We start from the raw sequence: 24,475 nt of genomic DNA, 5'->3' as shown, positions 1-24,475 counted from the left end.
AAGTTTTAACCTACAAGCAGTCCTCACAGAGCTGAAATTTCTTCACTAGTAATACAAGCTCACACACACACACACACACACACACACACACACACACACACACTACTGCTGCTTAGTACAAGGCTGAGACACCTGTTAACACACTATCCTATTTTAAGCTTCATACCATTTTAATGACAACAACAAACACATTTTTAGAGGAAATTTTAAGTGCATTCTCTTGAATGCACTTAAAATTGTCATAAAAAGGAGCTTCTCAGTGGAGTGTTCATCTCATGGAGTCCCCAGAACTATCGGGTCTGAAAACACCTCAAGTTGAGTGAAATGTGAGAACAAAGGTGTACAGGAGGTACGGATGGGAAACAATAACACAAGTGCTGATACTTAAATTGTAATTATCAGTCCAACCAAGAAAGGTATTTAGTGTGAAAATTTCTCTAGTTGCGACACACGCCATGGGTGATGCTCTTTCCAATGTAACTGAGCCAGTGGTGTTAAAGAAATGTCTCGTGGCACAGCAGAAAGCAACATCAACTTAGAGCTATTATTGCAGCCACAGGTATTGTTTGAACCAAGAATTGCTGTACTTGTTTGACTGAGATCCAAACTTTTGAGTTGGGTAAAGGCCAAAATAAATGGGGCACAAACTGGACACATCTCGTAAAAGGAGTGGGGGGTTTCACCTGCTACACAGACTCCATCTTTGTAGCGTGTGGTTACTGATAGCTTCACTGTGTGCATATTGGGTTTTGCAGGGTGAATGCAGTAGGTTATGAAGGGTTTGGAAGCACAGGTGATATTAACTGCCACTGAATTAATAAACTGGATTGTTTTAACCACAGGATGCATTGATTCTATTAATTTACTGTATTTTAATGTGAAATTTAAAAACACCCACAAGCTTGCTTTGTTGTGTGGCAATGCCTCTGTTACAATGAGGTGTTTTAAAAGTCATTTTTAAACAGAGTGTACTAATTTTTTAACACACTTCTATGTAGTTTTTATCTGTTGGAGGGCCGTGTAGCCACACAAAGGGAAAAGCCAGCAGGTTGGGGTTGCTAGCTATCAACAAAGTCACGTAGCAAAGTCATACAGTGATAGGCATTTCTAGAAACAACAGGCCTTACCTAGGGCCTGTCCCAATACCCACACTTCCCCTAGAAATACCCACTTGCACTTGGTGGTGCTTGTTCTTGTTTAGGCTAGTGGTGTCCCAAAACAGAATTGAGGTAGTGGAAGTGGTTTCCAACACTTAAAACCCGCCCTAGATTCCAAGGGAGCCCCGACCACTTTCAACAAAATGGAAGATGAAATTTCCCAGAACACTTTGCGACACCCATCAAAAGCAGATACAGGCTACAATTTGTTACTGTACAATTGGAATGTAGGCTATACAAACAACAGATGGTTGGACTAGCATAAACTCATCAGCAACTCGGTTGAATACAGGGTCAAAATATTTAAACAAATCGACCCATCAACAAAATCGATAAGCACTAGAAGACATCGTAGGCGCCTCCTGTTTTCAGCATTTCTTCTCCATTGATTCATCAGACAGATAACACATGCTGGAGCTGGCATTCTCAAACCTGAATGACTATCTTGCATCGCTACTACGCGTGACATATGCCTGCAGTGATGTCTTATTTCTTAGGGAAAGATCTCTACCCTAATATTTCTCACTTCCCTCATCAAGGGTTATCTCGCAAACGAGGGCACTCAATACCAAGTGGAAGATATAAGGGGTAGAAATGGGATTGGGCCTTAGTCTGTTGCAGGCCGACAGACTTCATCGTGGCTCAAAAACTGACCATAAAGTCAGTTTGGTGGAGTTAACCATAAAAATGTGTTAACTCCACCAATATGTTATAAATTAGGCACAATATGAGATAAAAACCCAGTTTTGTTAGCTTCACTGCCATCTTGACTATAAGGGAGCCGGGAGGGACAATTCCACCGTGCACAGCTGCACCACTATTTTCTAGAGTAGTAGTTCCCAGCAGAGTCCTGCACGGGTCCAGTTTTCAAGATCCGCCCTGACCCAACCTGCGACGTACAAACTCGCACCCGAACCGTAAACCCGCGCATCAGCCAATTAGTACTGCAACCCGGTCCGACCTGTTGAAACACGACCCGTAACCCGGATTTAAAGTAATCGTTTTGGGTCATATTGGCTGAATACTGAACAGCATATCGCCACAGTTAAGATGCCAGTAAGTAAACAACGACCTGAATGAAGCAGCTGTCACAATAAAAACCTGACTTCAGCTCCATCATCAACCCTCTGTGTTCTTCTCCCATACGAGTGTAAAAGCACTCGTTTGTTACATTTAATGCTTTTAAACTTTTAATCTATGTAAAGGAACTTTACATGTATAATAATAGACTTACTTTCTGTCCAGAGCGACGTTCAGCAGTTACGAGCTGTCACATGTTTTTAGAATCCATCGAGGAGAGAAGTAATCCATCAGGGAAACACTTCAGAAACATTATAAAGTGATAGTTGTACGTTTTATCCACTTATTTCTCAAATACCTAAATAATCATTTACCGTTTTGGAAGCGGCGCTTGTTAGACGGTGGCAGCCATGTTGATTCTGTCGTCCAATCACAAATTGTGTTATTAGATGGTGAAACGCGTGTAAACAGCTGAACCAATGACCGTTGCGAAATAGCGGAGGCGATCCTCAGAGAGTAAATAATGACCAAGATAGTTATCTGTAGTTTACTGAACTAATGACTGATGTGTTTATCTAAAACCCGCGATCTGACCCGCATGTTTTTTCCAACCAGATCTGAACCCAGGAAAAAATGCTTTTTTAAAAACCACCCGCAAATCAGCTGTTTTTGCGGGTACCCAACCCGACCCAGTGCAGGACTCTGGTTCCCAGCTGGTCCAGCCATGGGGTCCAGATTTCTCCTTGGTCATTAGTTCAAGGTGGGTTTGGTGACGTTGTCAAGCTAGTTCGCTGACTTTGTCAAGTAGCTGTCTGTTAATCACTCTCTCTACAGCAGGAAACGCACTTCAAAATAAAAGCACTGAGCCAGAAATTCAGTGTATTTCAAAATAAAGTGTTTGAAAAACTTGACATGTCTAAGAGTCACTTGTGGTCCATTCACAATGGACCTGTAACCCACATTTGGACCGCTACCCACCAGTTAAGAACAACTAGTTTAAAGTAGTCACCTGGTGGACCTCTGCACTGAGCGCACTTTTCTAGTGAGAAGTGAAGTGAGGCAAGAGACAGGTCTATTAAGAGATTAATGGGTGCTAGACATTTAATAACGACTGTTAGCGGGGCATCAGTAAATGACTCATGTGGGACAGAACTGATTTATACTGAACTACACAATGTTGTGTGTGTGTGTGTGTGTGTGTGTGTGTGTGTGTCTTTTTGTTTACAATAAGTCAAGTCAGAATTACACACACACACACACACACACATACATTGTTGCTCCTCTGTCAGACAGGTTGGCGGTTGAGAGGCTGCTACCATGGGGCCACCACCGCTGCCACGGTGATGAGTCGAGTGCACCTGACTGGAGCAGCCACCATCTCACACACACACACACACACACACACACACACACACACACACACATACATACATCTTTGTTGTTTTTGTCTTTTCATCCCGACAGTCTGAAGGCAGAGTGGGACTCAAACACCTCACAGTTCAGTTACAACACTTTGTTTTACTTAATCAAAATTTTAACATCAGCATTTTTTATGACTGACTGTTCATGTGGTTTGAATATCAGTTTTCCATGAAACACTTAATAAAATCTTGAAGTAGACTGATGCACAAAAGCCTAGAAGAAACAACAGCATGGATTATTTGATAATGATTTTAGTATTTTCTCAGATTTATGATCTTTTAACGCTGTTTTATATTTGAACTTATTCTTACAGATATACACTCGCTCAGTGATAGAGCCCTTGCCTCCCCCTCCGACCAAAGATGCTGCAACCTCTCCCATCTCGCCACCAACAGCAACTGCCGCTGCTGTCACCCCCGCCTCCCCTGCAGAGGGAGCTCCCAGCAGCCCTCCCAGTGCAAGCCCCGCCCCCGGGCCTTCTGTGCCCCGACCCCAGGACAAAACTAGGAAAAAGAAGATGTCAGATGAGGAGATCCTTGAAAAACTACGTAAGGCTCATTCACACACTCAAATGCACATCGTACCTTTTAAGTACTCCAGATTATCTTTATATAGAGAGACTCTGATTTGTTTTAATATCACTTATATTCTATGTTACGTTGTAGAAGTCATTTGCCCTTAAAATCATAATGAAAATCACATTACCAATAGTTTAGATTAAATGCACACATTGGCTAATCAAAGAAACAATCACACTAAATGGCCAGTAGTATGTGGACACCCCAGTCCAAATACCCTTGTGCCTTCTGGTGTGGGCTGTTTTACATGGTTTTGGTCCACTCAGTTCTACTGAAGGGAAATCTTAATGCTACAGCGTACAATGATATTTCAGAGTGCAGTGTCCTTCCAACTTTGTGGCAACAATTTAGGTTTTGCCCTTCCCTGTTTCTACATGACAAGGCTGCCATGCACAAAGTCAGCTCCATAAGGAAGTGGTTTTCTTATTTAGTGTGGAGGGGCTTGACTGACCTGCAAGCACTAACCTCAGCGCCATCCAACACCTTTGGGGTAGACTGAAACATGAGCCAGACCTCATTATTATGTTGGACCTCACTGATGCTCTTAAGGCTGAATGGGAGCAAATCTCTGCAGCCAGAATATACAATCTGGTGTAAAGCGTGAAACCAGAAGAGTAAGATATGTTTAGCAATTATATGTGTCTGTGATGTTTGGGTGTCCACACTCTTTTTGTCATGTAGTCTATGTGATTATGAATGAAATGGACCTAAACATACATACAGATTCTTGAGAAAACTACATACGAAACAGTTGTATGAATAAGACAGTGCCTCTTCATTTTCTTTTACAAGACTTTCTAAGTCTGTTCTTTTCTCCATCAGAGGAACATAAAAGTCTGCTTAGGCCAAATATTTACATATCATCATATAGTATATTGTGTGTCTTGTGGATTATTTGGTCTATAAGTGTTAATTGTTATCTCATGTCCTTTTTCTGTAAACTAAACAATGTGATGCAGTTTTTACCTGCTATAGTTCAGTGAGTCTCTGGGTGCTAATTTTAGTCTCATTTGCACTCTTTATTTTTGACATGTTGTTTCATCACTCTCTCCTTTTATGCACACACACCTTCTCTCACAGAGGAAGGTGTAAATTTATTTTAGGCTCAATAATGTTAGTGGTGATTTGGCAGATTTTTTTTCTGTTTTAACAAGTAGAACTTATGAAACATAGTACTTTATGAGTGTATTGTTGTGTATAAAATTATTATAGACCTTACATGTGAAACAAATATTTTCTCTGGTATTATTCTGGTATTTTTCTAATTCTGTAGTCATCAAACATAACATTTTCTCCATTCCAAGAAAAAGTCTTACCATACTTTATTACTTTCCACATCATGTTTAAAATAATGGTTTTATAGCATACAGAGGGCTGCAGTGTGGGTGTTTGTGAAAGATGTTGCATAATGCTATCACTTCTAACAATATAAATCGCCTGGAGTGTCTCACAGTATTCAAATGATTGTGTTAAAAAGTTTAGTTTATTCAAGTGTTCATGTTAGTCTTCTGTCCAGCATGGTGGCTTGACACTCATGTGTTGACTCACAGCTAACAGATGCTGACAGGTTTTGTTTTCTCAGAATTGAACCACAGATATAAAAGCATTTAAATTGTCTTCATTGGTTTGTTGCGGCAGCCTCTGTGAACCCACAGCCTTTATTTTTAAAGTTCCTCTGTAACTGTAGCAGTTCTTCATTATAAAAAGTCAGTGAAGGCCCATTACATGTATGCTCTTTAAAACCATACCCTCAACTAAATATATATATATTTGGAATATTGCCAGTTATGTCTATGTAAACATCGCTCTGTGGGGCTGGTTCTTAACCATGTCTTGTGTCCCATCACAATGAAGCAAATTAAAACTGTTAAAACTTGGGGGAAAAAATGAATCAATAAAGAGAAGCCACAAAACAATTAACATAATTTTGTACATAAATAAACCATTTTGTGCCCCGCTTGAGCTGCTGATTAAAACTTCTATTTTTAAAATCCATTGCCAAAACCTGTACTTTTAACTTAAAGTAATTGGTATTTAATTTCCCATAATTAAAGGGTGAAATGTATTTTTTAAGATCATGCCCTAACCCTTCAGAATAAAGGCAGATATTTGAAAAAACTTCTCCCACATACTGAAATGTATTGTTGTGTATTTGTATATTTTTAAATCATGCCCCACGCCTGTCCAGATGTGCTCAGATCTCCCTCTGCTGGTAAGACCAGGATACTGCCTGTCTGTCTGTCTGTCTCTCTGATTGACAGACCTGATATCCATTGTCCCCGCCCCTACTGTCCAATCCTCACATCTGATTGGTCGTCCTCTCTCTTTCCATTGTCCGGTCTCCTGCGGTTACAGAGTGACTCCAAGTTTTGTCGGCTGATCATTTTCCTACTGTGGACTCTGACTATTGAAATGCAGACAGAGCAGCCTCACTTTCTTTCTTTCTTTCTTTCTCAATTCCTTTCTTCATTTTTTCAATTTCTCTCCCTCTTGTTTTTTCTTTGTGTCTTCTTCCTTCCTTTCTTCCTTGATTTCCTCCTTCCATTATCTCTGTCTTTCTTTTTTTCTTTCCATTTAGTCTTACTTTACCATGTGGAGCCCCTAAGGGTGAGAAAAAATGACAGATGGGTAAATAAAAAAAATGGGGGAGTAAAAAAAATAGATGATTGAAAAAATAAGGTACTATCCCATTTTCCCAACAAACTTCTGCAGTCTCCCGAAGACATTTTGAGTCTCCATGTACATCTCCTGCAGCAGAACAACATGTGAGAGCTTGGTGAGGGTGAATAAGGCCTAGATCAGCAGATATGGAGATCATTAAATACTCTGTCAGCGAGTTCCATCACTGGTCTCATTGCTCTGAAGCAGTTGTGCCACCCTTTAATGTGATAACAAGCTCTGCAAATGGAAAGCTTTAGTCAACTTTAGGAAATATCTGGATGCCACAGAGTGTCACAACATAAACACACATAAACAACAAATCTGCACCCAAAGACAGATGGAGTATGATAGCAATAACTCTGTTGTTTCTCACTTCCTACATGGTCACATATTTCAGTAATAGATGTTACACAATAGCATTTGCGTTGCATTGTGTTCCAACAGTAAAACATGAGACTAAGTTTGCTAAAAAGTTGTAAAGGATCATTTGAATATCAAGTTAAAACCAGCCAGTCTGATGTGTGCATAGGTCTGTGTGGTTATACTGTAGCAGCCTTGTGTTGTTTTCAGGTAACTTAATGAAGGCCAGCAGTGAATAGTAGTACACAATGGCCTTGTGTAACAGCAGTGAAATCTGACGCAGTGATTCTCAGAGGCTGCAGATTTAACCACATTGGGAGAACGCAAAGGTGTTTATAGGGGCTCTGTAGTGGCAGCTGTCTTGTCAGTTTTTCTTTTTTTTTCTTTATCACCCTTTTCATTCCAAATTGACTGTTTTAATCATGAAGTCTTTACATCTCCATTTAGTTTCTGACCTGTAAAGATTTTGTCTCACCCCTCTTTCTTTCTCTCCATCTTCTTTTCTCTCTGTTGTTCCTCCTCTTTTCTCTCTGCTCTTTCTATCAGTCAGCATGCTGCATTGACCTGAGTGTGATGAACATAGAGTAGACTTTGGATGGATAGAAAGATACCTGACTGCTCTATCCATTCACATTCAGTGATACAGTAAAGAGAACATATAGGTACTATTCTGCTGTGCATCAGGGGGCCTGGTTTTATTTTTCTCGCTCTCTTACAGATCCATATACATTGCTGTTTGTGTTTGACCAATCAGTAAGTGAGTTTTTGCTTCTCGGTCTGTCTTTCTTTGACTCAGGGACAATTGTAAGTGTGGGAGACCCCAAGAAGAAATATACACGCTTCGAGAAAATTGGACAGGGGTAAGTCATAAATCAATTGTGGCTGTAAAAACATAAAATTCTTCAAAAGAAAACTGATGCTGAATATGCTGTTTCATCCTACAAAACCAAACATTAATATTTTACAATTCTGCTGAACTTAAAGTTAAATTTGATCACACCTTTTTTAGTCTTTTGGATCAAGAATAAGTCAAAAAGTAATTTTTTTTAGAATGTAGAAAAATAGTGGACATAGTCACTGTGATGTCACCCATTGGTTTGTGGACTCCCATTTTGCAGTTGCACTGAACATGATGTTACATCCTCAACATCCTCGTGGTGGTGATGTTGAAGTCATGCAACCCCTGGTGCAGTTTGTTTATAGCCTACCGTTAGCTTTTTACTTCTGGCAATTGCATATATGCATCTAAAATCATGAAAGTGGTGTTCATTTGTGAAGATTATCTAGCTAAACATAACATTTAAGTGATGTAAACCTGTCTTTAATACAGAGCTTATTTTCTCTATAATAATCCAACTGAAAATTCCCAATGGCGTTTTGTCAAGAGAACCAGGGTGATGTTAACTTGATTGTCAGCCTACCAATAAACATCATTCCTGCATCACTCCGTGCCAGTTACAAAAGCACAATGGCCAAAATCACACCAAATACTTCCTTTTAAGTGGAAACAGTGAACAGAGCATCCATTCAAAGCAAATATTTATACATGTTTTATGTTGCAAAAGCCCCATGATAAGTTTCTATTTAAAAGGTATCAAACAAATAGGAAGTTAAGGATAGGATATAAGGATATAAGTTAAATTCAGTGAAAAAATTCTTAGGGTCAATCCGAAGTCCCGAAAGGCAACTTGTAATTGGTGGAATGTCAACACAAGCTAAAACTGTCTCAGGACGATGTGAAGCATCTTCTGGTTGCTTGAATGCTGCAGGTTCATTATTAAGTAACTTAAGCGTGTGAAAACTGCACCTGTTTAGGGTGTTACCTCAGGTGACATTAAGGGAATAATGTTTTCATCCAACAAAGAAATGATAACATCATGTTTAACTGGAGCTCTCTACTCGTCTGTTTGCAGGGCATCTGGGACTGTGTACACAGCTATAGACATCGCTACAGGACAGGAGGTCGGTTTCATTTATCCTCCATACCTCTTGTCTCCTTCCTACATCCTTCTGGTCTTTATCCTCCTTCTGTTGCTTGGTTACAAAGGAAATATAAACAGTATCCTGTTCATGACAATCTATCCAATGACTGTTAATATATAACATATGTCTTAACAAAAATGGTAGACCAACAGACTGACATCCATGGGGAAATGCTGCTAAAACTATTTTGTAAGGACTCAAATTCAAACATTGTATTTTCAACTCCTCTTTGCATCCGTGATGAATATACTGAAACAGGAAAATACTAATGTCTGGTTTTTTTTACCCAAAGGTAAGGATTCTTGGGATTGGCATACAGAAACCACCCACCCAGAGACAGTCTGAAAAGTTAAAGAGTCAAGGAGGAAATAGAGGGAAAATAAAGTTCAGTTCCTGGGTGATGAAGATGACTTTATACAGACATGTTAAAGTCATCCTCTCTGGCCTTTCAGTTAAAAAAGATATCAGAGAAAAAAATTTGAGCACATGTTAGCAGGTGCCAGGCAAGCAGCCTTTCTTCGACAAGCTGTAAAGTGTTAGAGAAACACTGATTTGTGACATGAAAGTGCTTTATTTAGGGTTTTTTTGTTTTTGTTTTTCAGTGTTCCGGTATTAATTACCTGGTCTAATTGAGGAAGAGACCTCTGCTGATAACTCAGCTCCCGGTAAAAATCTCCGGAACAGTGAACAGTGAAGGAATTCTAATACAGAGTTCATGCTTGGCACATGGGAGAAGTTTCAGCTGGTTGCAATCTGCAGTTCTCACTGCTGGATGCCACTGAGTCCTACACACTGCTCCTTTAAGTAAAATTTAATTAAACCCTGATGCTGAAGAGAGTTCAGATTAATTTCCTCGACTAAAAGGTTGCAATTACAAATTAAGGGAGAAATGAAGTTCAAACTGAGTGCCCTTTGAGGGTTAGAAACAATGCAGGAAGTTTAAAGGAGATGTAGGTCCATCAAGGGTGTCAGCCTTTCATCAGGTAAAATGAGGCAAACAGCCTTTAAGGGAAATGAGCATTAAGTTCAGCTTGAGTTTGCTCAGTGAGAACATTGTGGCAGTAACTGAGTTTAAGTCTGGCTGCAGCAGCAGTGACTTCCAGGTTAATTTTAAAGGAGCTCAGCTCGTCTGTCTGGATAATCCTCCTCAGTTTCACTCTCTGAGGATTAGTCTGCATGCTCACTTTTTAATGTCTGTCAGGCTTCGCTGCCTAACAACCTTTTACCGCCTTCGGATTTAGATATTTCCCTGCAGCTGTCTACAGTTTTTACCAATTTTCTTTTCATCCTCTTGTCGTCTTTTATTCCCTCCCACGTTATCTTTTTCATTTGATAAACCTGTCTATCTGTCTTTCTTTTAGTGTACTCCTCCCCACTTGTCTTTTTGCTCCCAGGTTCTTTTCAAATCTTTCAAATATGTGATTTATTTGCATGAATATGAGAAAGTTAGACCCAGAGGAATAGAAAGCTCAAAATAAGATCTCTGTTAAGCCTTTCTCCTGGATATAACCGAGCTGTATGTAACATCAGTTTGAGATTTTTACCATTTTTTCATACTTAAATTCAGCTCAGCCGGCTCCTAATTTAAGATCTTAAAATAAAAAAATACTGAACTGAAATAGTCAGCTCTTGATGATAACAGTTCCAAAGAAGTTCCAAAAGAAAACTTGATTGGCTTATAAATGAGCCTGCACAATTTCAAACATTTGTCTCAGTGATTCAAGCCTCAACCCTGTGGGTTTGACCTGTTCTTAGAGTTGAGAAACCTCTGACCACAGCAAAAGAACTCCTGCTGCTTTATTCTTTTTTATCTCTCCTACAGGGTGTTTAGGAGAAATAGGTCAGAATGTAGTAATCTCCAAATAAGAAGATTTATTTCTGATGAGACAAAGAAAAGACTGATATGAGCAGCAAACGTTAAATATTTCTCTTTTCTTTCAGGTGGCCATTAAACAGATGAACCTGCAGCAGCAGCCGAAGAAGGAACTGATCATCAATGAGATTCTGGTGATGAGGGAAAATAAGAACCCAAACATTGTCAACTACCTGGACAGGTTAGACACACCATCACACACACAGATATCTGGATCGGTTGAACATAGATGGATAGATGATAGATCCTGAACCAACATGGAGGCTGCAGCTTAAAAAGTTGGATGATTATTTATAATTTTGGCAGATTCACATTCAGCTGAGATTTTCTGTTGATGTTGCTGTTCTGACAACAAATACTGTATATTGAATGCAGTAAATGTGTGAAACAAGTTGAAAAACACAATCTGCTGTAAACTGAGTCAAATGGAAAGGCAGGGCAAGTTTATTTATAAAGCGTATTTCAGCAACAAAGCAATTCACAGTGCTCTTTGTAAAACATTGAAAACATCAAGACAAAATGCAAAACAAACACATCCTAAAAATTAGATACAATTATAAACAGCCATCAAAGAGCTAGAGAACAGAAAATAAAAAAGCTAAAATAGAATAGGACAGGCATAAAATACAAGACTTAAAGTTACCGTGCAGTGCAACAAATGAATAAATATCTGATTTAATAAAAAGGGAAAAAAACAAAGCATGAAAGACTTCAACCTTGATTCTAAAGAGTTGCAGCAGGCCTGCAGGTTTGCTAACTGCAGTTCCCAAACTTTCCCTGGAAAACACCTCTGTGGTGTTCCAGATGCCTCAGGATCAATGAAACCAACACTAAGTGTCATCGCTAACTGTAAAGTCTGAACCACTGTGAGAGGCTATTCACTTCTGTGTTGCTGTTGCTATGCCAACACAAAAGACATGTCGAGGAGGGGATGTCCAATGTCTGGTTACCACAGTAACCTGTTTGTCTTGAGAGACATTGAGAAGCACATACAAGACTGGTGATAATGCTGTCATCCCCATGGAAACAACATTTTAACTGTCACTGATTTACTCTGTGTGTGTGTGTGTGTGTGTGTGTGTGTGTGTGTGTGTGTGTGTGTGTGTGTGCGTGTTGTACAGGACTGACAAAAGAATGCATTTTGTTTTGTCTGCTTTTTTTTTTATTTTTCAAAGCGCTGCGTTGAATACTGTGTCCAAAACTCATCAATGATTTCTCCTATTTATTTATAAGATCCAGTTCATCAGTGCAGAGTTAGGATAGATGGAATAGGAATAAAATGTCAGTTTCTATATGTAGATTCATGAAACACTTCTTAAACTAAAGAATTTAGAAAATAAACAAACAAGTCTTTTTTAAACAACTCTTTTTAGTGTCCGGTATGTGCAAGGTCAGCCTGTTGAATGTGTGAGTGCTCATTAATCCCAGACTTCTCCCATTCATCTACTCACTACCGCTCATACCGCCTGCTATGGTGAGTGATTGGGTAGGAATTAAATTGGACTTGTTAGAGTTGACACTTCCGCCAGCGAAGGCCAGTGGTGCATTCATATGCTCCTCTGATGATTGTACTTCCTACTTTGATGTGTTCATGAGCTTTAAGTTGTAATGTGGAAGCAACATGGAGGCTACAAAGAAGATGTGTTGTATTTAATTGCTCACAGCATTTAAACAACATGTTGAAAGCAAAGAGTAAATTAAACGGATCAGGTGAGCGATACATATATCATCGAAAGCTCATTTTTCAGATTATTGCGACACCACAAGAATGCAGCACAAGACTGCAGAGGTAACTGGGACATCTGCTACCTGTTCCTAACAGAACGACATATTGTTGGTCAGTGACATTTCTGTTACAGCATATTGAGCTTTTATAGCCTGCCTATATTCAGGTGGGATGCTGAACCAATGCATCAAAATTAATATTATCTTAATTGATGTAAACTTATACATGATGACTGATGACAGCACTAGCTATCGAACATGCATATACTATAATGGAGTGTCACAAAGAAACTGCCAACATATAGGGCGTCGGTGGCTTAGTGGTAGAGCAGGCACCCCATGTACAAGGCTGTAGCTGCAGCGGCCCGGGTTCAACTCCAGCTTGTGGCCTTTTGCTGCATGTCTCTCTCTCTCCCCCTTTCACACTTGTCTGTCCTATCAAATAAAGGATAAAATGCCCAAAAGCATATCTTTACAAAAAAAAAAAAAAAACTGCCAACATATTTTGCAAAAGTATCAAAACTCAAAAGATTCTGAAGGTTTGACACATTTTCATGTATCAACTCGAAGCTCCCGACGCTGTGAAAAGAATCTGCCAGCCCGTCACTTGAAAAAAATGTACTTTATGGTTGAATGTTTTATTTTAAATTAATATATTGGATCCCCTCAGGTTCTAAGGCACATTGTTTTAAAAACCTGCATTTTTTGATGTTTCCTATAGTTACCTGGTGGGTGACGAGCTGTGGGTGGTGATGGAATACCTGGCTGGAGGTTCTTTGACTGATGTCGTCACGGAAACCTGCATGGATGAAGCCCAGATAGCTGCTGTGTGCAGAGAGGTAAGAGACACGAGACACCATTCTGCTTGGAAATTAATTAAAAAAAAGCCCACTTTGACATCATCTCTGTTCGTTCCTCTCGTTCTCTCTCGCTCGCCCTCTCTCCAGTGTCTTCAGGCATTGGAGTTCCTCCACTCAAACCAGGTCATCCATCGAGACATCAAGAGCGACAACATCCTGCTGGGCATGGACGGCTCTGTCAAACTCAGTCAGTCACTTCTTTTTTGTATTTGTATAAAGCTGCTTGCAGCATAACACTGAGGATTGTTGTTGTTGTTGTTGTTGTTGTTGTTGTTTCTTTTGATCAGCAGGGGGAGCTCTGATTTTACTTTGACCAGTATTGAACTTCTGTCAGTCCAACAACTGTAGACACAGTGACCACAGAGGTGGTATTTCCAGGTAGTGTGTGAAAGATAACAGTTACAGCAGATTATTAAGATTTTTATTAAGCAGATTAATGCTCATTTGGTAATTAATGACTCATGTACATCCACCTGTGTTTTATTTAATCCATTTATGATGAAAAGTGACCTGCTTCACTTACAGCTGGTTGAAAGTACTAATGTTGTTGCCCTGTTAAAAAAAAAAAAAAAAAAAAAGGATCAGTAATGTGTGTTTCATGTTTTGTCTGACTTTCACCTATTTAAAATGCATCAATGATTATAAGATGATAAAAGGTTATATTTTGGGGGATTTACCTGAACTTTTATGCAGTTTATATGAGCCTTTATATTGTCATATACAGTAGATTTAAATGTAAAGGTTTGATGCAAACAGCAAAAAGGAGAACCTATTACATAGTCAAATATTTCTGTTGGAGAGATGGTTTTGGCTCTCAGGACACTTTTCAGTTCTTAAATGCCCTGAAAAAGTACAACAGCTTTTAAGTGTATCACAGAATTTTAAAGATTGATGGTAATTTAATACCAGCAAGTCTTCAAGGCAGAGAATCTCAAATGTTGTGAATACATGGACTCATTTTCTATCTTCTCTTCCTCCCAGCTGACTTTGGGTTCTGCGCCCAGATCACTCCAGAGCAGAGTAAACGTAGCACCATGGTTGGGACTCCATACTGGATGGCTCCAGAAGTCGTGACCCGTAAAGCTTACGGCCCCAAAGTGGACATCTGGTCCCTGGGCATCATGGCCATAGAGATGGTGGAGGGGGAGCCGCCATACCTGAATGAAAATCCACTCAGGGTGAGACTGTGTTGCTGTGTGTGTTTGCTGAAGGCTGAGAGAGGGAGAGTTGCTGTGATGGGAGCAGTTCTTTTCCGATTTAAGTATGTAAACATGTCGTAGTCAAAAAAATACAAGTATGAACCTGAAAATGAGCCTAACAGGTCCCCTTTAAAAACTGCACATGGCTGCCTCAGTGTCATTCTTTAAATCATCACTGGATGGCACCACAAAAGAAGATTTAGTAGTGTGTAAACTGTAGACTATTACTGTATGTTGCTCACATGTGCATGTGTTGCTTAGGCACTGTATCTCATAGCAACCAATGGCACGCCCGAGCTACAGAATCCAGAGAAGCTGTCGACGATATTCAGAGACTTTCTGAACCGATGTCTGGAGATGGACGTGGAGAAGAGAGGGTCGGCTAAAGAGCTACTGCAGGTACAGCAGCTCTGTGTGTGTGTGTGTGTGTGTGTGTGTGTGTGTGTGTGTGTGTGTGTGTTCGTGTATGTGTTCGTGTGTTCAAGCTATAAAAATAAAAATTCCCCAAAAATAATACACACAGTATTTATGTACTGTCCAAAAACCACCTGACGGCAGTTGGAAACGGCAGTTGACAAAACAACATCAGTTCCACTTGACCTCTAGCTAATGTTTTGTCAAGAAAAATTATATTGATACAGCTCCATAAATTTGATTTTCTCTCATATAATACCTTCCACCTTGTGTTTTTTCAGTAACACTGTGCACATACAGTAGATCTTTGTTTGTTTCAACATTTAACTGTGATTTCACACAGGGGCCAAGATTTTCATAAGTAAGAGAGCAATACTGTGACATTAAAATGCTCCAATGCAAGTAAAAGTCCTGCTTTGCAAATGTCACTTTAATAAAAGTCCCTAAGTTTCAACAGTAAAAGTAATTGTAATACTGTAAACCTTTTAGTTATATTAGATTACTGCATTGTTATTACTATTTAATTTACTGTGAATAGTTTGACATATAAAAATAAATCATATTTTATAAGATCATCATACATTTTTATGTCACATAGAGATGCACCAATTCATCAACTGTTGGATTGGAATCTGACAATTTTCAGTTTGATCAGCCATGACTGGTGACTGGCCAGTCACTCTTAGATATAGCTAATCCTGGGCCAATCAAGCTTACATTCATGCACAGCAACTCATCCTCAAAAGTTGCAATTAATTCCGATGCAAGCTGCACATGCTTTGAAAGCTACTGTGTTAAACTAATGAGCAGACTGGGTTGTACAGTCTCAAATCTGTGTAAATCATGAAGTTGGTAAGTAGCTCAAAAATGTAGCATAGGAAAGCTAATGCAAAGAGTATAGCGTTCTAACATAGTTTGCTGTTTAGTCTAGTTTGCTGTCTTACCAAGTGGGGTCCATTCAATAGATTTGGTAGTTTATTCCATGGTAGCGAAACATTTTAACACCAGTGATCGAAGGGAAAATAAAATAGTTGATTAAGTTAAGCTGAAAGAGAGCTGTCAATTTAGTGTGATCTGATCACGCCCCCACAATCCTGAGAAATGGTTTGAGCAGCCAAATGAGAAATTTTTGAACCAGGTTTTCTAATAGATATGAAGATTTTTTTTTTAGTTATCTTTGATAACATATATGCATTTTACTATTTCAGGGTATGGTTCCAATAAATTTGTGTATGCTGGAAATTGTAGTTCTTAGAAAGAAAGAAAATATGAAATCGGCCAAAATTGCAATTGGCAGGTCAGACTTTGCCAAGGAAATTGCAATCTGTGCATCTCTAACATGAATCTTAGTATGTAAAGTAACTTGTAACTATAGCTGTTAAGACAATTGAAGTAAGAAGTACATAATTCAAATTGAAAATACTAGAGTGAAATACAGTTACCTTAAATTTGTACTACTACTAAATACTACTAGATGTACTTAGTTGCATTTCACCACTGGACACCAACAATCAGCACTCAGTCTGTCTCATTAGTTGTGTCTTAAGAGTTGGTTTCAGAAATAAAAAATGAATCCAGCCTCAGTGTTATTTTAAAGGTTCAGCTGTACAGACAGACAGATGGACAGACAGCTGTGTAGGTGGAGGTGTAACTGAGCAGCCAAGTGAGTTGTGTAACTGTCCGATGACTCAGAGCTGAGAGGTGAAACTGGGACTTTATCCTGTTTCAGAAGAAGGTCTGCTAAAGAAGTAATTCAATTTAATGGCTCCTTTGTATGAGTGCGTATACTTGTTCTGAAGTAATAGTTTAAAGGTTGATTCAATTGCGTGTGTGTGTGTGTGTGTGTGTGTGTGTGTGTGTGAGTGTGAGAAAGGGCATTGAATAAGAGGTTACGTAGGACTGCTTTTTATTGAGGCCTCTGTGGTATTTCAGTTAAATCACAGCATTTCCACTGTGGTTGCATTAGAGGGGAGACCCACTGCTTTAAACCAAGCAGTTCTAATTTCGCCACCTTGAGTTTCTGAGATTCACCTTGTGATGAAATGCAGAGGTAGAGGGGGAGAGAGGTGAAACAGTGTGAAGCAATTACAGACAAGAACAAAGTAATGAAACACTGAGACAGCAGGTGTTACTGAGGAACAATCCCAGGACTGACAAAGTGGTTCTCAGTTTGTTGAGTAGAACAGTTTCAGATTCAAAGATGACGTCAAAAATAAGGTGTGCTTTGCTTTAGATGCGGCTACACATGGTTGTAAGTTACACATGAAACATCACAAAAAGCCATATGATTTATTAATGCAGTCCAAGTAACGTCACCTGAATATCTACCACAAGCCAACATAAACACAGTATAACATCAAACCTGATGAGTTCTCATATCATAATATTGAAGTTGGCCACCGTGTTTCAGCAGCAATGCCCGTATTCAACAGTGGAAACCAGAGGGTGTTTCCACGTTTAGTCAGCTGCCTGTCAGCAAAGCCAACAGAAAATAAAATAAAAGACAAGAAATTTGTATCACAAAACATTTAAATTTCACCACCTCTAAATGGATAGCGCTCTGACATGCAGTGCTAAAGCTCTTGAGACCAAAAGAAAAGGCCTCTTTTATTTTATGTAATTTTGCCTTTTTTTTTTTTTTTCCCCTCAAAAATCAACTGATTAGTTACCCCATAATTGGTGTCAGGGCGTTGAAACCAAAATTAACCAAAACTGACATGAACCTTGAAACTTCAATTTTCAAAGAATTTTAGATTTACTGTGTCTTTCAAGTTCTTTATTTTTAACTCAGGTGTGTCTCTTGTGAGGTAGTTGCATTTTTGTTTGTATGGGATTTTCAAGTCAAAGAAGGAAATTATCAATTGTGATGAAGTATGGTGTGATTATTTTAAACCATTTCTCAATTCTTAATTTTGACTCTTAGGCTGCTGTAGCGTGACAATTCCCACGTGTGAGATTAACAGTCTTCCTCTTCATTTACAAAACAATTACTGTATAGTAATATATACAGTGACAGTTACATATATACAGATTTTGGCCCTATCACCCAACCCCAGATGACACTATTTCTAAAATCAGCCTGGTCCATGTCTTTTGTTTATGTACAGTGAACTGAAATCTTTTTTCACTTTTCTCCCCCTCCCCTTTTGTTCCTCTCCAACTCTTCCCTCTTCTACCCTTCTTCCTTCCTGTTCCCATCCCCTCTTCCCCTTCTCTCCTCTCCTCTCTCAGCATCAGTTTCTGAAGATGGCGAAGCCTCTCTCCAGTCTGACTCCTCTCATTGTGGCTGCTAAGGAGGCTGCCAAGAACAACCGCTAGCAAGCCTTGCACTCATTATTCTCTCTCTCTCTTCGTCTACCATCCCTCCTTCCTCTCTCTTCTCCTTTTTTCACTGACTGCACCAAGCTTGACCCCCCCCTTACAGGGAGAAATAAGGATAGTTTCTTCCTGTAACTTTTTGTTCGACACTCCACTGGACTCGGACAGGAAGATGGGGTGGTGGGGGGGTGCAAAATGAATGACATCATCAGTGACCAAATGATGTCATCGTTCACATCACAGCCCCCTCAGCCGGTACGCACAACACAATATAGGAGAGAGAGTGTTTCAACAGTTTTTTTCTTTCTTTCTTTCTTTCTTTTTTTAAATCAATGTTTGTTTGTTTTTTTCTTACTTTGCCTGTAAAAGCCGCGGACCACAACAGCCAACCAGCAACCTCTGCTGTAGACTGCGTGTGTGTGTGTGTGTGTGTGTGTGTGTGTCTGTGTGTACGTTTGTGTCTTTACCAAGGTCCATGCTTCCTGTTTTTCGTCTTTGGCTTTCAGTCTGACTTATTTCATCATCTTCTTTTAAAAAGTGCATTTGTTGATTTTCATTTTAACACTTTTTTAAATCAACAATTCAGTGTGTGTGTGTGTGTGTGTTTGAGTGTGTCTATTTTTGGTCATTAAGTTGATTGTAACATTACCTTCTGTAGTTTTGACATGGAGGAGATAAGGTTTGGTACTTTGTCGTGTCTGCAGTGTGAGCTGTGAGTTAGAGAATATTAATGTTAATTAAAATAAATGAAAGACTGGCAGGCCCAGAACCATCGATGGACAGAGTTTGGACAGTTTGGAGGTTTCCCCTTTCCAAACAGCCATTTTGGCTCAGTGATGTCTTTCCAGGAACTTTTCTTTTTTGCTCTTTGTACTTTCAGGTTTTAGGTTTTTAAAATAATTCACAGTTAGTGATATTAGATCAGTATTTCCCCACATATGGGCTCAAAATCTGACTCAGGTTGCAGCAGAGGTTATGTTAGACTTTCTTATTGTTCGTCATTTTGACAGACAGGTTCGTAAAAATTACATCATAATCTGAGATATTACCTTCAATTTAGATTTTAGCTGCCGCTGGCTGATGAATTTTATCAGTAATACCAGCTTGTCCTTTATCCTTCACCGCATCAATCCCTCTTTTTTGTATTTGTTGAGCTCAAGAGCTTCAGCAACGTCAGTAAGTTACAGTGAATGTTTGACACTTCAGCTGTGGAGATGTTGCTGAACATGACTTCTCTAATTTTTCACTGTTTAAAATGGGTAAAATCTTTTTACATTGTAGAGCTGCGTGCAACATATTGATTTACTTGGCTCTGTTTATCATGAGACTGCTGTGTGTGAGTGTGAGCACCACACCAGGGACAGATGGTGACATTGCTAACTTTTAGCAACACACAGCTAACGCTACCTAACAGTTATTAACGGACTCAGTGACAGAGTTGAGCCTGTGTGGTGTTGGTGTAAGTTTGTTGGAACCATCAACAGCTCAGTGTTGATTGTTTGTCAATGCCATTGCAGTTACCCGGCTTTTTAAAGAAACTAAGAACACTCAGGTGTCATTACATTTTGCAGTGGTATGTAGAAATATAGCTCACCAATGTAATGGCTAAAGCAATGAGGTAACGAAGGTAACCTCTTTTACTAAAGCCAGCTAGACAACAAATATACTGGCAGCTTTTATAATTTTGTGTGTTTTCAGCACAAATTGATATTATTCCATTATTGTAGCATTGCACTCCAATCTCAAATATATCTCAAATATTCTACTTACACAAATCCAAAATCGGGTCAGCACAGCCCTTCTGAAAAAATACAACCAAAGGGGAGAAAAAAGCAGTTATGAAATGTGTTTACCCATGATCCATTCTGTCAAACTCACTCCATCTGCGGCTTTGGGACTTCACTGTCTACAGATTCAACACTAAGACTGTGAGGAGGAGAATGTGCATGTCAACAACCTTCTTTTATATGGTACGTTCAAGATAGAGAAGAAAAATAATAAGTGAGTTGTGTCTATGCTGGAACGTAAAGTGATGGTACATGAAGGATGCTTGTGTACGATAGGAAAAATCATATCTTAAAGGAATACTTCACCCCCCAAATGATCATGTGTACGTCAGTCACTCACCTTGAATTTGTGAAGAAAACTGTTTTTCTTGCATGTCTCCATGGTGAACAAAGAATCCAAAAATGGGGAAAAAAATAAATAGATGTTTTGATAAGGTTCTGCCATTGTTAAATACAGACTCCCTGAATTGATTTATCCATTTTTGAAATGAGGCGTGCCAGGAAAACAAAGTTTCCTTCACAAATTTAACAGGTGAGTTACTGATTTACAAACGATCATTTCGGGGGTAAAGTCCTTTAATCCTATTTTCAGAAGAATGAGACAAATAAATGCTACAATGGTACAGTGTTGTTGTTCCTTTCAGCCTGATGGATTGTTGGATCCCCAGGAACCCTCTGAACATAAGGTGTATATTTTCTGTGCAAAAAAAGAGAAAAAAACTGCATTGACAAAAAAAAGACAACAACAATCTGTTTGATCTTTTGTTTACAGACTATTTTTTATAATCTATCAATGTCAGAAAATTCCTTTTTGTTATGGATAGCAAGATTTGAGTATTTGTTTTGGATTTTTTTTTCTGCTGAATTAAAGGAACATAGTTTTTCTTGCCAGCAAAAAATGTCATAGGTTCAAATCCTGCAATAGCTTAGTTTCCATCAATAGCCACGGTCATTCGCTCTGCATTTGAGCATCAGATATAAAATCCTGTGTGAATAAAACACTTCCAAAACATCTATTCAAAACTATCACTTTGATTTCTGCTGTTAGTTGTTTTTATAGTTTTGTTTTTATGTAGTGTTCATGTACCTCTGGCCTTAAACTGTTTCAAAGGTGCAAGACTACTTTAGAATAGCAACATTGGCAACATTTTTAGGCAACAGTGAATGTTGGTGCTGCAACTAACAATAATTTCAATTATTGATTAATCTGATGATTGCATTCTCTGTGAGTGAAAAAATGTTCACAATTTCCCAGAGCCCACAATAAGATATTCAGATGTCCTGTTTTATTCAACCAAAACCACAAAGTTTATAATGATGGAAAATAATTAAAACAGGATGATTGGCATTTTTGCTTTAAAAAAAAAGTACATTTTAATTCAATTCTCAAAAATATTTGCGAATCAACCAATCGTTGCAGCACTACATGTTTTGAACTCTACAAAGACCAGTGTGAATGATCAGTGGTAAAGTATCTTTGAGCATGGCAGTGAAACACACAGCTGATTAGACTGGCTGCAGTGCGGAGGATGAACGCAGCTGTAAAATTCATTTATGTGTATAAACTGCCTGAAACTGTTGCCACTGTGTGTCTGTATGTCCTGGTCTGAACCCCTGGCATAGAGCTGGACTTTCTTGAGATCTCTCTAAACTCTGTATGTGATTTAAAGTTTTGCTGTTATTAAGCAGTCATCAAAAGACAATGTGACAAAGCATTCTTAGATGCTTGTTAATGAAAAAAAACCACAGGAATGCATTTTAAAATTGTCCCTCAAAGTCTTGGTGAAATGTTATTTTTACCTTTTTAATGATGTATTGATGGGCTCATATTAATCCAACAAAGAAAACGTCTAACTACCAAGATGTGTGCTGATGTGATGGATTGGACCAAACTGTAATCATGATTTATTACTTTGTGCCAGATGAGCTTCACAATGTTATTTTTTGCATTAAATTGTCGGTTAAATAAGGAACCACTTATGCTACATTCACATGGAATCAGGCAGACGGCAGACAGACAACAGGTTCTGGATGGCATGGGAAAAACAAACATACAGTCTGATGGAATAGCAGGATGGAAAAACAAAATATGCATGACAGTATGTGGTGGTAATGATGCCGTATTGTTGACAAAGAATAAAATAAAATCTATTAAATGAAATTATTTGGTGTTTATTAATTTATGTAACTTATCGAGTAACATCCAGTAAGTCATCAGATCACCTGTGTTTCACCTTGTGTGAGGGAGCTATGTCACATGCAGTTGTAGATTCAGCAGAAAGTAAAAATATTTTAACTTGTAGAGGCAGTGCCGTCTAACATTACTGCTGCCGGTATTGTCTGCCAGCCTCACCTAATTTAACCGTCCTGCTCTTGTTCACTAAAACAACATCCGTTTTGCCGTCTATAGTCTCCCTGATTCCATGTGAACGCAGCATCAGTAGTTTCTTATTTCAAATAGTCTAGACTTTTAGCAACTGCTATAGAACAATCAAGTAACCAGCTCGCTCTCACCGAGAAATTACCACATAGGTTGACTGTGCAAGCATCTGATTACAACCTGCACTTGGGTTTATTTTAAGGCAGCGCCCTCTAGCAACCATATTAATTATAACAGGAGCAAAGGAGGAAGTTACGTGATGTGGCATAAGAGGTGACAGTGTCCCCATAATGTTGCACGAATATCAAATAAGCCCCTGTAGGTTGAGTGGGAGGGGTGGTGGGTGGGTCAAACAATCACAGGACTTTCACCTAGGAGCGTGGTGTTTGCGCCCCCAAAGTCAACATTAACTTCTTTTAATAACAACCTAGCCCAGTATGCTAGAGCACACTACGATAGTGGTGTATGGGATATCATGAATGTGACATATGTCACATGTGGTTAATGCGTTATGTTGGAGAAAAAAAAGTACTTATTTAATGCCAAACCATGTTTTTTTTTTCCCTAAACCTAACCACATAGTTTTGTTGCCTCAACCTAAGCAAGTAGTTTCAGTGTGGAACTGCAACCATTTTATGACGTTTAGGTTGTGTTAAAAGAAATCGACCTATTCTGTTGTGTAGGTATAAGAGTGTTTCATATAACACAAGATAGATTCATTTCATTAACAACTGCAGAAAACAAGATACATTTCTTTAGTGTATAAATCTAGTATTTTTTTCTTCTTAACAGTTTACAGTGTCCCTTCTGTTGGCAGGTGAAATACCCAAGGATTTCAAGTCTAGAGGCCGATCCATGATTAGCATTCACATAATGACGAGCCATAACAAGATTCTCACTGCTGACAGCAGACTGGTGTTCAGCAGTCGTTGGTTTTAGAGGTCGTTTAGATTGGCCGACATACACCAGACAGCAGGGACAATTCAGATAATAGATAATGTGAATATAAGACAGGATTTTGAATTTCATCTGCATGTCTGGGAGAAGATTCTCCTCTGATTCAAGTCTCCTTCATCTTTAGCTGCAAAATGTCACTAAAATAGACAAACAAGGAGGTTGCTTTTATGTCAGAGGGGAGGGGGCCTTTTGCATGTCGGTGTCCTCTATCTCCCGATCCGTCCATGATCATCCTATGTCACCTTTTTTTTAATTTGCCAAGAGAAACTACTGTTCCCACAATACAGTTACATCAAAGAGCATCACATACAGCCTCTTTAGAAAACTATTTCTGCTGACTTAATGATGAGTTACAAATTCTGCTGGACCTTTAAACAAGTTGAATACAATTAATTAAAATCTAATCATCTTACTATATGATGTAACCATCAACAAGCAGGACACAAGGGGGGCTTCAAACTTGGTACAGTTCAAGTTCTAAAAGGGGGACTTGGTTCAGTCCAGGATGAGATGGTCAAATGAAGTCTTCTCTCCCCAATGTATCAGAGCCATAATTTATCTGTTTATAAGTCATTTTGATGAATTGAAACAACTCTGAAAACTGAAAAAAAGAATAAATAAAAGTGTCCAAAAACTGAAAATCTGGTCTGCTTTTTTTTTTGCATTTAGCAGAGCTAAAAAGAGTATAAGTACAGGACCTGGATTTTTTCAGCTGGACACAAACATGACTTTACATGAATGATGAAGTCTCTATGTCTTTAACGGCTGAATGTGTGATTGA

The 24,475-nt window shown here is 38.9% G+C and overlaps 1 protein-coding gene across 1 annotated transcript in view; it reads left to right on the top strand.

Moving 5' to 3' along the window:
- pak1 (p21 protein (Cdc42/Rac)-activated kinase 1) overlaps nt 1-24,313 on the top strand; it is a 77,608-nt gene extending 53,295 nt beyond the window's left edge. The window contains exons 8-16 of the mRNA XM_049576542.1: nt 3,913-4,147; nt 7,995-8,058; nt 9,112-9,160; nt 11,123-11,235; nt 13,501-13,618; nt 13,727-13,826; nt 14,621-14,817; nt 15,100-15,237; nt 18,484-24,313. Of these exons, the coding sequence (XP_049432499.1) occupies nt 3,913-4,147; nt 7,995-8,058; nt 9,112-9,160; nt 11,123-11,235; nt 13,501-13,618; nt 13,727-13,826; nt 14,621-14,817; nt 15,100-15,237; nt 18,484-18,570 (1,101 nt within the window). The 3' untranslated portion in view covers nt 18,571-24,313. The remainder of the gene's footprint in view (nt 1-3,912; nt 4,148-7,994; nt 8,059-9,111; nt 9,161-11,122; nt 11,236-13,500; nt 13,619-13,726; nt 13,827-14,620; nt 14,818-15,099; nt 15,238-18,483) is intronic.
- Nucleotides 24,314-24,475: the final 162 nt, after the last annotated feature.

This window comes from Epinephelus fuscoguttatus, linkage group LG5 (assembly GCF_011397635.1).
Source record: "Epinephelus fuscoguttatus linkage group LG5, E.fuscoguttatus.final_Chr_v1".
Lineage (NCBI taxonomy): Eukaryota > Metazoa > Chordata > Actinopteri > Perciformes > Serranidae > Epinephelus > Epinephelus fuscoguttatus.
Note: the sequence above shows the minus strand (reverse complement) of the source record. Positions and strands in the feature narration are given on the sequence as shown.